Source organism: Macrobrachium nipponense, chromosome 1 (assembly GCF_015104395.2).
Source record: "Macrobrachium nipponense isolate FS-2020 chromosome 1, ASM1510439v2, whole genome shotgun sequence".
Taxonomy (NCBI): domain Eukaryota; kingdom Metazoa; phylum Arthropoda; class Malacostraca; order Decapoda; family Palaemonidae; genus Macrobrachium; species Macrobrachium nipponense.
Window position 1 is genome coordinate 120152093 of NC_087200.1, and position 12573 is coordinate 120164665.

Consider the following 12573-nt stretch of genomic DNA (forward strand, 5'->3'; position numbering starts at 1 on the left):
AACCCATTAGATTGTGAAGGTGATTAAGTGGAGCTCAAGATAAATCCTCCAAACCAGACATCTTAGGAGAATACACAGTTGCTACCAAATGCTCTACCCCCGGTGCTGAGTGACTCACTTTAGGTGGCGAGTGACTGACAGAATGGGGGAGAAGAGTACAGGTGAAGCTAGCAAATCAGCGCACTTGGTGGTGAACGCCTGGGAGAAGAGTGGTGATCTGAGGGGCCAGATAGCAACCTCCTCCACCACACATACAGTAAGACACCTTACCAGTGGCTGTCTGTTGATACCTGGGATGCAACAAATTCCACTTAGGGGGGCCGACTACATGTATGCAAAGCCCTGATCTCCCTTGGATCTCTGTTATCTTCTTCTAAGTGTGGGGGAGCAGGACAGCGACCTGTGTCTAGGAGGATCGAGGGATGAGTAGCCACTGCCTCCACAAGATAGGAGGGCTAGTAGAAGGAGAAAATTGGAGCCAGGTGTGGAAGACAGCAGGCAAGAGGCAAGAGGTGGGCACCTCACTGATTTATTGGTAATCTCAGTTACTGATTACTTTCATGAAAATAATCAGTTACTAACTACTTTATATATCTTTACAGGAAATTCTGGCATCTAGGCATAGAAACATGCATAAAATGTTTGGATAACATTAGCATTGCATATATTCAGACATGTATGTATTTTAAGTTAACATAAATGTACATGTACCTTCTAAAATAAAAGATAAACTTATATATAAAAAAGAAGTTTTTGCATAAAAGTATCAAAGCAAATCAGGCTCTAATATTGTAGAAAAATGTGCTTTTATTCTCTAATTAGTGATTTTATTCTCTAATTATTGATAAAAGAATAAAACAAATATAATTTACAAATAACCAATTACTCAAAAGAAATCATTACTATAGTCTGTCCAGAATGTCATGAAACATAGAGTAGGTTTCCGACGTTGCCGCTTTGCGCCAATTTCATTCATTAAATCTCACTTAAGGCGAAAAAACAGTGTAGATTTGGCATACACTTTGCCACATCTCTCTCTGTCTCAGGTCAGGAAGGGTAAGTAGTTTATGATTGGTTCTGATACCCAAGCGTGACGGTTTTAAGATGGAAGGCTCCCCAGACACGAGAAGTCATATTCAATGTCCACGAGTACTTCAAAAGGGAGAAAGATAATTTTATTTTTTTACTAAAACAGTGTCTTATTTTAAAGAAAATGTCTATTATTTTAATTTTATTTGTTTCATTATCCTAACATCCAAAAATTGTTTTAATGGAGAAAATATTCTATGAAATATTTGATGTTTGGCACATTCATCAATTCTACAATAAATATGGTGAGAGAGAGAGAGAGAGAGAGAGAGAGAGAGAGAGAGAGAGAGAGAGAGAGAGAGAGAGAGAGAGAGAGAGAGAGAGAGAGAGAGAGAGAGAGAGAGAGAATGACTATGCCAGGCTACAGATTCTTGCAGGCTACAGATATCTTCAAGAACCTAACAACACATTTGATAATGTTCAAATATAAACTGATTCAATCAGAATTCAAATTATATAAAGTATACAAGTTAAAGCTTTATGAGTAATAAAGATTCCAGTATTGTACTGAACTAGATTGATCGTAGGGTACAGAACGTTAAATTTTTATTTTCATCTGAGATGGATCTCTTAAAAGTTGTAAAAAAACTGTGATATGTATTAAAGGACTCGAACTCTTCCTAAAAAAAATTCTTTTTACATGAATTTTTTTAAAATAAACAGAGTAATCAACTTTATGAGCTGTTTTTGAAACACATGGTCAACTTAATCCACAACAACCATTCAGCTTTTGTGTGACTGGAAAGATTCAGATTATGGGATTAAAAAGGAAATTTTATGACCGTATTACAGGACCGAATAAAAGGATGCTGGGATAAGCTTGAGTCAGATTAAAAGTCTTGAGGAAGTTTGGGATCGTCGCAAACCTACTCGATGTTTCATGACATTCTAGACAGACTATAGAACTTTATTTGGAATTCAAAGTGTAATCGAATCCAGTAACCGACTACGCGCCCCACTAGTGGACTCGAGTGGCCTGTACTCGTCTCCAAGCAAGCTGGAGGCTAGGAGTTAAGATGTGGAACATTCACGATAGTGTGACACCAGGAAAATACACCATACGCCAAGGCCAGGTGAGCCTTCTCTATAATGTTCCAAAGTACTGCTGAAGGAAATCTGGTAGTTGATACTTGCCTGATGAGAACATATTCACCTAAGGCCCCAAGCAGCCACACATTAAACACCATTCTCTCCTCACTACGTTTCAACCCACAACACTTTTCAGTTCTCTTCTAAAGAAAGTGATGAGTATCCAAGGCATCCAAGGCATGGTGAACAAAAAATATTTTGACATAATTGAAAACATTTGTCCTGAAAGAATGTTTTAACATTCATTCACGAATTACTTTAAGGTAATTATATTTACCAGTGGCTTGCGAACAGCACCTTATGGCCAGTAGAAAACAAATCCTAAAAGCACATTAATTACGCGTTAGGGTAATAATTTAACTGGTGACTTGCACATAGTCTAAGCCCAGTAACGCCAAAATCATAATGCAAAAGTTTTTGGCTTAAAGGGATGGTGCAACATTCGAGAATACTTTAAAGTAATTATTTATCGGTGGCTTGCAAATAGCCTTTGGCCGGTAAACAAATCCTAAAAGAAAATGTTTGGCCTAAAGGAATGATGTAACATAAAAAATACTTTGAGGCAATTATTAACCAATGACTTGCAAGTAGCGCAAGCCAAGTAAATAAAAAATAGGTAAAAGTTTTGGCATAAACGGATGGTCTCACATCTGAGAATTATTTTCAAGACAAAACTATTTCCAGTGACTGCAAGTAGCTGGCTTGATGATAATCTGAATTAAAGCAATAAGAAATAAACAAAAAACAAGACTCCTCTTGCTTAAAGGCTATGAAATATGCATTCCAGTGGTTGTATAGCACTATCAAAATCCGGCGATAAAACCAGAAAGCAAGAACAAGCTGCTGTATGCACTTGATGTTTAGTCAAATGCAGCAGAAAACATAATGACGTGATCAGCCCGTCATTTGCCTAACATTACTGCTGTTAGGGGGCGGCACTGTGTACCTACACTGAACAATTGAAGCGCTTCCCGTTAAGTTTGAACTTTGGCTGCTGTTATGGAAGACTAAAGCTATGTAAATACTGGGTAAGTCCCTTATACAAAAGTTAAAAGTCAACTTTAAAAATAGGTGAGATTCATTCCAAATAAAAAAAGAATAAAGTAACTTGCAATGTATAAACAACAAAAGAGTAAAATCTAATTAAAACAAAAGACCAGTGTAGGCAGTATAATAAATATACTAAATAAAATATTAAAATTTAAAATAAAGTTTCATGTTTCATAAGCACAAACTTATTTTACTTCTTGACACCAGGAAAGATTTAGTTCAGACACTTATTTCAAACATGCTAAGTTCACCCGAATAGTCACCCAAGTAGTTTAGTATGAAGTCAAACCAATGTGTCCAGGCTACCAATGATGTCAAAATCCTGGTAAAAATGTGCAAAGCTGTCACTAGGCTGACAAAGCACAGAACTGGAATAACATTTTCCAGAGCGAGAGAAAGTACTTAATGATCACAATATGTACTGGGATGTGGAGGTATGCATCCTGGATATCAAAAGGATAGCAAGATGTCACCCTTCCTGGTAGACTGCATCACTGCCCCACTATCCACATCGTGAAGGGGGTATGCTGAGGGAACTCTTTCAATAATCTGAAATCGATGACTGAGGGCCAATCCCTCATCTTCTTAAGAACCAGAAAGATGACTATAAAATCATGGTTATCTGTCCACTTCCCTGATTGCCAATAGGTACAATGTGAGGGCATTGTCACCAGAAAGAGGTGCCAGTATAAACAACTGGAATTGTGTTCACTACCCCCATGGGGCTGCTTCCTCTCCAGCCATGATTACCAGAATTTATGAAAAAACCCTCAATTGATACAACCTTTCCTTTATAATACAACCTTTCCCTTATAAGACCAACCAAAAATTTTCCTTTCATTTTTTTTATGAAAACATGTCTTACACTGGCAAATAAACACTGATTATTAAAACACTTTTCATAAGAAAGGTATAAAAAAAACAATTAGACTGTGATGATAACAGAAATCAATGAGGAAGAACCAAAATAAATCAATATAAATAAAGTAGACTTCCCAAACTGCTAAAGCAAAGTTGGGGACACAGACATGCAAATTAGTGGAGATGGATCAAAGGTGCACTTGTATACAAACTCAGTTTTCCATTATCTGCTGCTTCTATCTACGTGAGATAAGAATACATGTATGCAGTGTAATTTAGACTATGATTGAAGGCTCTATATAGCTACTGGGCTTGTGATGAATGAATGAGGGTTCACAAAATCTTAACAACACTTTCCTATTACAGCTCTTCAGTTACAAATATGAAGGTATTTTTTTCAAGGAATCAGATTTACTGGAGGGAACCTGCAAATTATCTGTATTTTGTTTTTCTTTGCAAAGAGGACATTGATCATACGACATCAAATAGCACTACACTGAATATAACTCATTTCTTAATAATATATTAAATATTCTGAATAAATGATATGTGTAACAGTTGTACAGTATAAGACTTTCTTTAAGAAAAGAGAAAATTTATCATACTAACAGGAATATGCAAACGCATTCTATTAAAAACTTACCGTTTAACATCTGCAATAAAATTTGAAGTATTTCGGTGATTAGCAAAATTCTTAAACTTCAAAGTATCAGCAAGCAGTAAAGCTGCTACAACTGTAGAGTTAAATACTGAGCCACACTTCTTTATTATTTTTACAAGATTATAAAATTTTATGTGATTTTGGCTCCCAGTGGATGAATCTAGCTCCACTATGTTTGAAGGACAAGTCAGCTGTTTTATCAGCTTCCACTTAATTTCCTGTGTTGAGAATAAACAAAATAAAGGTTAATATTTTGAAGATCTGAGAAAAAAAGTTCCAAATATCCTAAGCTTGAGCCCTAAAATGATATTGTTATTGTACAATAAAGTTTCATACATACTTACCTGGCAGATATATACTTAGCTATAGACTCCGTCGTCCCCGAAAGAAATTCAAATTCCGCGGCACACACTACAGGTAGGTGATCTACCCGCCTGCCGCTGGGTGGCAGGAATAGGAACCATTACCATTCTTGAACCAGATTTTCTCTTCCACCTGTCTCCTGAGGGGAGGCTGGGTGGGCCATACAATCGTATATATCTGCCAGGTAAGTATGTATGAAACTTTATTGTACATAACAATATCATTTTCATATATTCAACTTCCCTGTCAGATATATACTTAGCTGATTGGCACCTTTGGCGGAGGGTAAGAGACAGCTAGTTAATGATTAGACAGGTAAACAACATATGTTGTAGGTAATAAAAGTTAATTAACAATACCCTGGTTCCTACCTGTTTAGGCGGAAGATTTCATAACTTATGCTTAGAAGTTTGCTTCGTCCTCAAAAGCTTCAGCGAGGGTGTGACCTATGGCTGAGAACTCTTGAAAGGACTGTCAATGGGGTCTTATCCACTTACTCGACAGAACCTGATGGCAATTGTCCCTGGGGTCCTAAACCACTTACATGACAATATACCTATGCCTATTGGCATACAAAGGAGTACAACACTGATCCCGCCCGATCAACCCGATCCTAACCGTGGATTAGTATTTACGATTGAAAGGCGTTATCCCCAAACGCCTTTCAAACAACCTAAAAACTCAACACCAAATTATTTTAAAATCACACTATACCAAATATAAGGATAAAAAACAAATTTAAGGATCAGTCGTATCTCCTTTCCCCAGCACTGTATCCGCTGATACATACGGTCCCAGAGAGAAGCATTTCTCGTATGTTATTCTTACATCTCTTAAGTAATGTGAGGCAAACACCGAGTTGCACCTCCAATACGTGGCTGCTAAGATGTTCTTCATCGACATGTTCTTGTTGAACGATAACGATGTAGCAACTGCACGTACCTCGTGTGCTTTAACCCTTAATGTCTTAAATGAATCACTATCACAGCTCATGTGAGCTTCAGTTATTACATTTTTAACAAAAAAGGCTAATGCATTTTTTGACATTGGTCTTCTTGGGTCTTTAACAGCACACCAGAGGCTTTGATTGCAACCTTGCAACTGTTTCTTCTTTTGCAAGTAAAACTTCAAAGCTCTAACAGGACATAATGCTCTTTCAATTTCATTTCCACTAATTGAGAAAGCCCTTTTACTTCATATGTTCTAGGCCAAGGTCTTGAGGGATTTTCGTTTTTCGCTAAAACAAAGGCCTGAAAGACAATACTGCCGAGTCTCCCTTAAAACCCACTCTTGAATCTAGAGCTTGCAACTCACTTACTCTTTTTGCAGTAGCGAGAGCTATCAGGAAAATACATTTTCTTGTTATGTCTCTGAAAGACGCTTTATCAGGAGGCTCGAATCTCTCTGACATAAGATATCTGAGGACCACATCTAGGTTCCAACTAGGGGTGAGCGAAGTTCTTGATTTCGTCGTCTCAAATGATCTAATTAAATCATGAAGATCTTTGTCATTCTCTATGTTCAGGCCTCTATTCCTGAACACAGCAGACGACATGCTCCTATATCCTTTAATGGTTGACACTGCTAACTGAGATTCTTCACGTAAATATAAAAGAATATCAGCAATTTCGGTCACAGAGGTATCGGAGGAGGACAGCTTCTTCGCCTTGCACCATCTACGGAAAACTTCCCACTTCGATTGGTATATCCGCATGGTTGAGGACCTTCTTGCTCTCGCAATTGCTTTTGCAGCCTTGCGAGAAAAGCCTCTCGCTCTGACCAGTCTTTCGATAGTCGAAAGGCAGTCAGGGCGAGAGCGTGGATGTTTTTGTGCGGTACCTCTCGAAGTGGGGTTGTTTGAGCAGATCTGTCCTTTCGGGAAGAGATCTGGTGAAGTCCACTATCCATTCCTGTACCTCTGTGAACCATTCTCTTGCAGGCCAATAGGGAGCGATCAACGTCATCCTCATTCCTCCTTCCGAGGACACGAACTTCCTCATTACTTCCCCCAGCATCTTGAATGGGGGAGGGGGGAAAAACATAAGCATCTATGCCCGTCCAGTTCATGGAGCATGCATCGACTGACAGGGCTCTGGGATCGTCCCCAACGAGCAAAAGTTCTCCATCCTTCTGGAGAGGAACGTTGCAAATAGGTCTATTTGAGGCTTCCCCCAAAGAGACCATAGTTGCTGGCAGACTTGTGAATGAAGGGTCCATTCTGTTGGAAGGACCTGGTTCTTTCTGCTCAATCTGTCTACCCGCCCTTATATTTCTCCCTCCTTGAACGAACCTCGTCAGGAGCACTATCCCTCGTTCCTTCGTCCAGACCAACAGATCCCTTGCCAGCTCGTTAAAGGGAGAAAGAGTGTGTCCCCCCCTGTTTCTGATATATGTCAGAGCCATGGTGTTGTCCGAGTTGACCTGGACCACCACGCCTCTGACTTTGTTCTCGAAATGTCTCAGTGCCAGATGTACGGTCATGAGCTCTTTTGCATTTATATGCCAGGTCTTCTGTTTCTTCCGTCCAGATGCCTGAACACCTCCTTCGTCCCAGTGTTGCTCCCCATCCCGTCTCCGAGGCGTCGGAGAACAACACTAGGTGAGGGTTCTGAAGAGACAAGGACACTCCCTCGTTCTCTCTTAGAGGTTCTAACCACCATCGCAAGTGGTATTTGATGCTTTCGTCTATGGGAAAGGTATCCGTCAGTTCTCCTGTCTTCCTGTTCCAACTTCTCCTTAGATGGAACTGCAAGGGTCTCATGTGCAGCCTCCCCAGAGAAACGAACTGCTCTAGCGACGAAAGGGTGCCCAGAAGACTGAGCCATTCCCTCGCTGAGCTTCGTTCTTTCTCTAGGAAGGCCGAGATCTTTTCCACCCCTTTCGCAATCCTTTCTTGGGATGGATATGCTCGAAAACCCCGAGAATCCATCCGAATCCCCAGATAGACGATGTTCTGGCTGGGGATCGTCTGAGATTTCCCGAGGTTCACGAGCAATCCGAGAGATCTGACTAATTCCAGAGTTATCTCCAAGTCCTCCAAACACTGTTGTTTTGACTGTGCTCTTATGAGCCAGTCGTCTAAGTAAAGCGATATTCTCACCCCCTTCAAATGTAGCCAGTTTTGCTACGTTCCTCATCAACGCCGTAAACACCTGAGGAGCTGTCGAGAGGCCGAAGCACAAAGCCCTGAATTGATAAATTCTTCCCTGCACCATGAATCGAAGATATTTCCTCGACGACTGATGCAGGGGGACGTGAAAGTAAGCATCCTGAAGGTCAAGGGAGACCATCCAATCTCCTGGACGGAGAGCAGCGAGGACCGAATTGGAGGTCTCCATGGAGAACTTTGTCTCCACGAAGCGGTTCAATGCACTCACGTCCAGGACCGGCCTCCAAAAAAAGGCGGTTGTAAAAGCCCCGAGAGTGTGGATCCTGTACTCTCTCGATGGCCTCCTTCTCCAACATCTGCTGTACTAACCCGAGAAGGGCATCTCTTTTTACAGGATCTTTGTACCTCGCTGACAGCTCCCTCGGTGTCGTCGTCAATGGAGGTCTGTTCCTGAAGGGGATGAGGTATCCTTTCTTGAGAACTTGTAGGGACCAAGCATCTGCTTTTCTTGAAGCCCATGCTTCTGAAAATTTCAGAAGTCTGGCCCCTACTGGTGCTTGGAGGACTGGAAACCTCATTTCGGATTCTTTTTCGGGACTCTGATAGAGATCTTCCTCTTTTTTTCCCCTCCTCTCTTCCTTGGGGCTCGGTTTGAAGTGCTGCCTCGAAAGGGCTGTTGGGCAGTTCTTGGCTCCCTCTTCGTGACAGGAACAGCTGGTCTAGGTTTCTTTGCAGATTGCACCAGCAAATCTTGTGTTGCCTTCTCAGTAAGAGTGTTGGGAAAATATCCCTCACTAACTGAGAAGGAAACAACTGCTTAGACAGAGGGGCGTATAAAAGAGAAGCCCTCTGTACTGGAGAGACTGCCTTAGTTAAAAAAGAACTATAGACAGACCTCTTCTTTAGTACCCCTGCCCCGAAAAGGGATGCCACTTCAGCCCATCCATCCTGCAACCGCCTTGTCCATACATGCGCAAGGACACTATGCAAGACTTCTGGTTCTAAAAACTGAGGGTCTTGCGTCTTCTTGGCCAAAGCCCCAAGGGACCAGTCTAGGAAGTTAAAAACTTCCAAGACATGGAATATTCCCTTGAGGAGATGGTCCGTTTCAGACATTGTCCAGTTAGTTTTGGCCGATGGAAGAGCATGTCTCCTTGCCGAGTCCACCAAACTCGAGAAGTCCGCTTCAGCAGAGGAGGGAAGAGCAAGTCCCATTGATTCTCCCGTGTTGTATCAAATCCCTCTCCTTCCCGATAGCCTGGAAGGGGGACAGGTAAACACAGTCTTTCCCGCCTCCTCCTTGGTTTTAAGCCAATTTCCGAAAGACTGGCAAAGCCCTCTTCATTGAGATGGTCGGTTGCATCTTCAAAAAAAGAGGAGGACTTTGCAGTCTTCGTACTTGAAAATAAAGACCGAGGAGGAGGAGGAGGGGGCAGCAGGGCTCAGAGACTCTCCAAATTCTTTTAATAAGAGGGCTGTCAAGGTCTTATAGTCTGAAAGACCTGCCCCCTTATTTTCTTCAGAGTCCGAGACATCTTCTAAATCGTGATGCGTTATATTTGGAGATGAGTGCGCAACTGGAGGAGGACTCCTCTCTCGGGAAGGTGAAGGGCTCGTAGCAACACCGACTGCAACCTGACAAGGGCTACGGCCGCCTGTGCGACGTCTTGAGTCCCTGCCAGGTGAAGGCCGATGTTGCCCTTTGTCTTTGATTACACTAAGACCCTCCTGACAAGGACGACGGCCGCCTGTGCGACAACTCTCGTCCTTATCAGGAGAAGTCCTTGAATGTCTCTCCATTTTCCCAGAATCACGCCCCTCCTGACAGGGGCTACGGCCGCCTGTGCGACGTCTAGAGACCCTGTCAGGTGAAAACTGATCCCGAGAAAAATCCCAAAGAGGATCCTCCAAGTCCGCCTCAAACTCCGACAATGCTTCTGATTCATAGCGCCTGAAGCCTGGTCCGTCCTTGCGCCTAGTTGTCACTTGATGGATATTAGGCGCTTCAGGAGCGAGGCGCCTGAAATGAGATTTAGACGTTCGACGCTGGCAGTAGGCTCAGGCTCTTTACGTCTAGAATCAGGCGCCTGGCTTCAGCCACTTCAGGCGCTTCAGGCGCCTTGCGCCTCGTTTCAGGCGCTTTGAGTTTTGATTCAGGCGCTTTTGCGCCTCATTTCAGACGTCCTAAGCGCTTTTCGTCTCGCTTCAGGATCCTCAGGCGCTTTGCATCTGCTATCAGGAGTCTCAGGCGCTCTACGTTCGACTTCCGAAGTTTCAGAAGCTTTGCGCCTCGATCCAGGCGCTTCAGGCGCTCTTCTTCTAATAGGAGTTTCAGGCTCTTCTAGCCATCCATGAAAATCCTCTCGCCTTGAAGGCGCTTTGCGCCTGACAGGAGCCTGGCGTCTGGCTGGCGCCAGGCTCCTGGCAGGCGCCTCGTCCGAGCTCTCAGAGAGTTCCATAGGACGGGATCTTTTAATAGGAAGGAATTTATCCTTTCTTCTAGGAGGATCCTTCTTAAGCACTCCTACTAATGAAGATATTTGCTTTTGCATTTGCTCCAAAATCTTCGTAGCTACGTCCTCTTTTTCTATTTCCGCTGAAGGAGAAGGAACTTCTGAATGTACCTCCTTTCTCTTCTTTTCCGGAGGATATTCTTCCGGAAATTCTTCCGGGCTAGAGTAAAATACTGGAGACTTCCAAGATCTCTTCGAAGGTCTCGATAATCTGTCCGAACTCCATCCTTTCTTCGAAGACGAATCAGATGAAGAAAAGCACTGTTTCAGGACGTCTTTCCAACGACTGTCCTTGGCAGTCTGGGACGCAACTACAGAATCTGCCGAGGGGACGCCTGACCGGTGGGGATTCTCTGAAACCTCCCTGCGGCTTTTCGACCATTTCTTCTCCTCTGGGCTTGGGAGCTTGAAAGAGGTCTAGACCTGGGAGCGAGACAGAGCCGATCAGACGCACCCTCCACTTCACTGGGAACACTTTCACTATGCTTACCTTCTAATTCTTTTAGTTTACGCTCCATTTCTAAAAGCGAAGCTTTTAGACTCGCAATTTCCGATGTTGAACTTGCCGAGTCGGATAATTGAGAAGGTAAAGCTGTATGGAGGAAACAATTGGATTAGAGATAGGCAAGCGCCCAGCTAACTGGCTCGTTAGAGACCGACCTACTCACACTCTTGGAAGAGGCTTTTCTAGCCCTATCCCTTTCCAACTTTCTCAAATAGGAATCAAGCATCTTCCATTCCTCCTCATTTAAATCCTTGCATTCATCACATGTATTCAATTGTGAGCATACATTCCCTCTACAATTCTTACAAGTGGTGTGAGGATCTACCGAAGCTTTCGGTAGTCTCACATAACAAGTCTCATTCACACACTCTGAACGAAATCGAAACGTCAGACATTATGAGAAAAATCCAAATCCGAAATAAAAAAACAGTCCACAATAGCGTATGCCAAACCAGAGATCCAATACGTCACCAAATAGCAGTCCAAAAGATCAACGGCGTAATGAAATTCGAAAGTCAAAGTCAGGAGGAACTAGCAAACGATGTTACCAGCTCCGGCGACAGAGAAAATCTGGTTCAAGAATGGTAATGGTTCCTATTCCTGCCACCCAGCGGCAGGCGGGTAGATCACCTGACCTACCTGTAGTGTGTGCCGCGAAATTTGAATTTCTGTCGGGGACGACGGAGTCTATAGCTAAGTATATATCTGACAGGGAAGTTGAATGTATGAAAATGATAATTTCAAAACAAAACTGCTTCAACAGTTATCACTTATACTTATGAAGTATATGTTTTTTTTGAAAATCATAAAAATGAATCCATTGCATGTAGCCTTACACAATCACTTCAACACCATCAACACAAATGTAATATCACACTAACCTGAATGAACGTAAATGATATACATATAGCACAAGTATAGATTTATTGTTATATAAACTAAATGAAAATATAAATAAATAACTTCCTACTGGTATGAATGAATTTGAAAACAAATCTGGCTACTGAATCAACATGTCTTTCAAAGCACAATGCTTATTAACAAAGCAATAAGTATCAAGGATTATTCTATATTCATGAATTACAAATGGTACAGAGTATCATAATCATGTACTTTCTTCCACCACTTCACATCAGTAATGAAACAACTTACCCCATACACAGAACTCTGAAGGGTTCCTTTATCAGCGAGAAGATTTCTTAAAAGAGGAAGAGTATGACCAACAGAAAAGATAAAATGAATTTTTTTTTCTTGATTATGAGGGTGAGGGAAAGTGGTAATTATCTCATTAGATATATCTGGACGAACACTGCAACCAAGAAGCTTTGCCACT

General features: G+C 42.1%; 1 protein-coding gene across 1 annotated transcript in view; it reads right to left on the reverse strand.

The window, feature by feature from the left end:
• Positions 1-12573, reverse strand: part of LOC135218921 (uncharacterized) — a 33594-nt gene that overhangs the window by 20455 nt on the left and 566 nt on the right. The window contains exons 2-3 of the mRNA XM_064255363.1: positions 12393-12573; positions 4733-4968 (exon numbers count right to left, since the gene is read on the reverse strand). The exon at positions 12393-12573 is cut by the window's right edge and continues 29 nt beyond it. Coding sequence (XP_064111433.1) covers positions 4733-4968; positions 12393-12573 — 417 coding nt within the window. The remainder of the gene's footprint in view (positions 1-4732; positions 4969-12392) is intronic.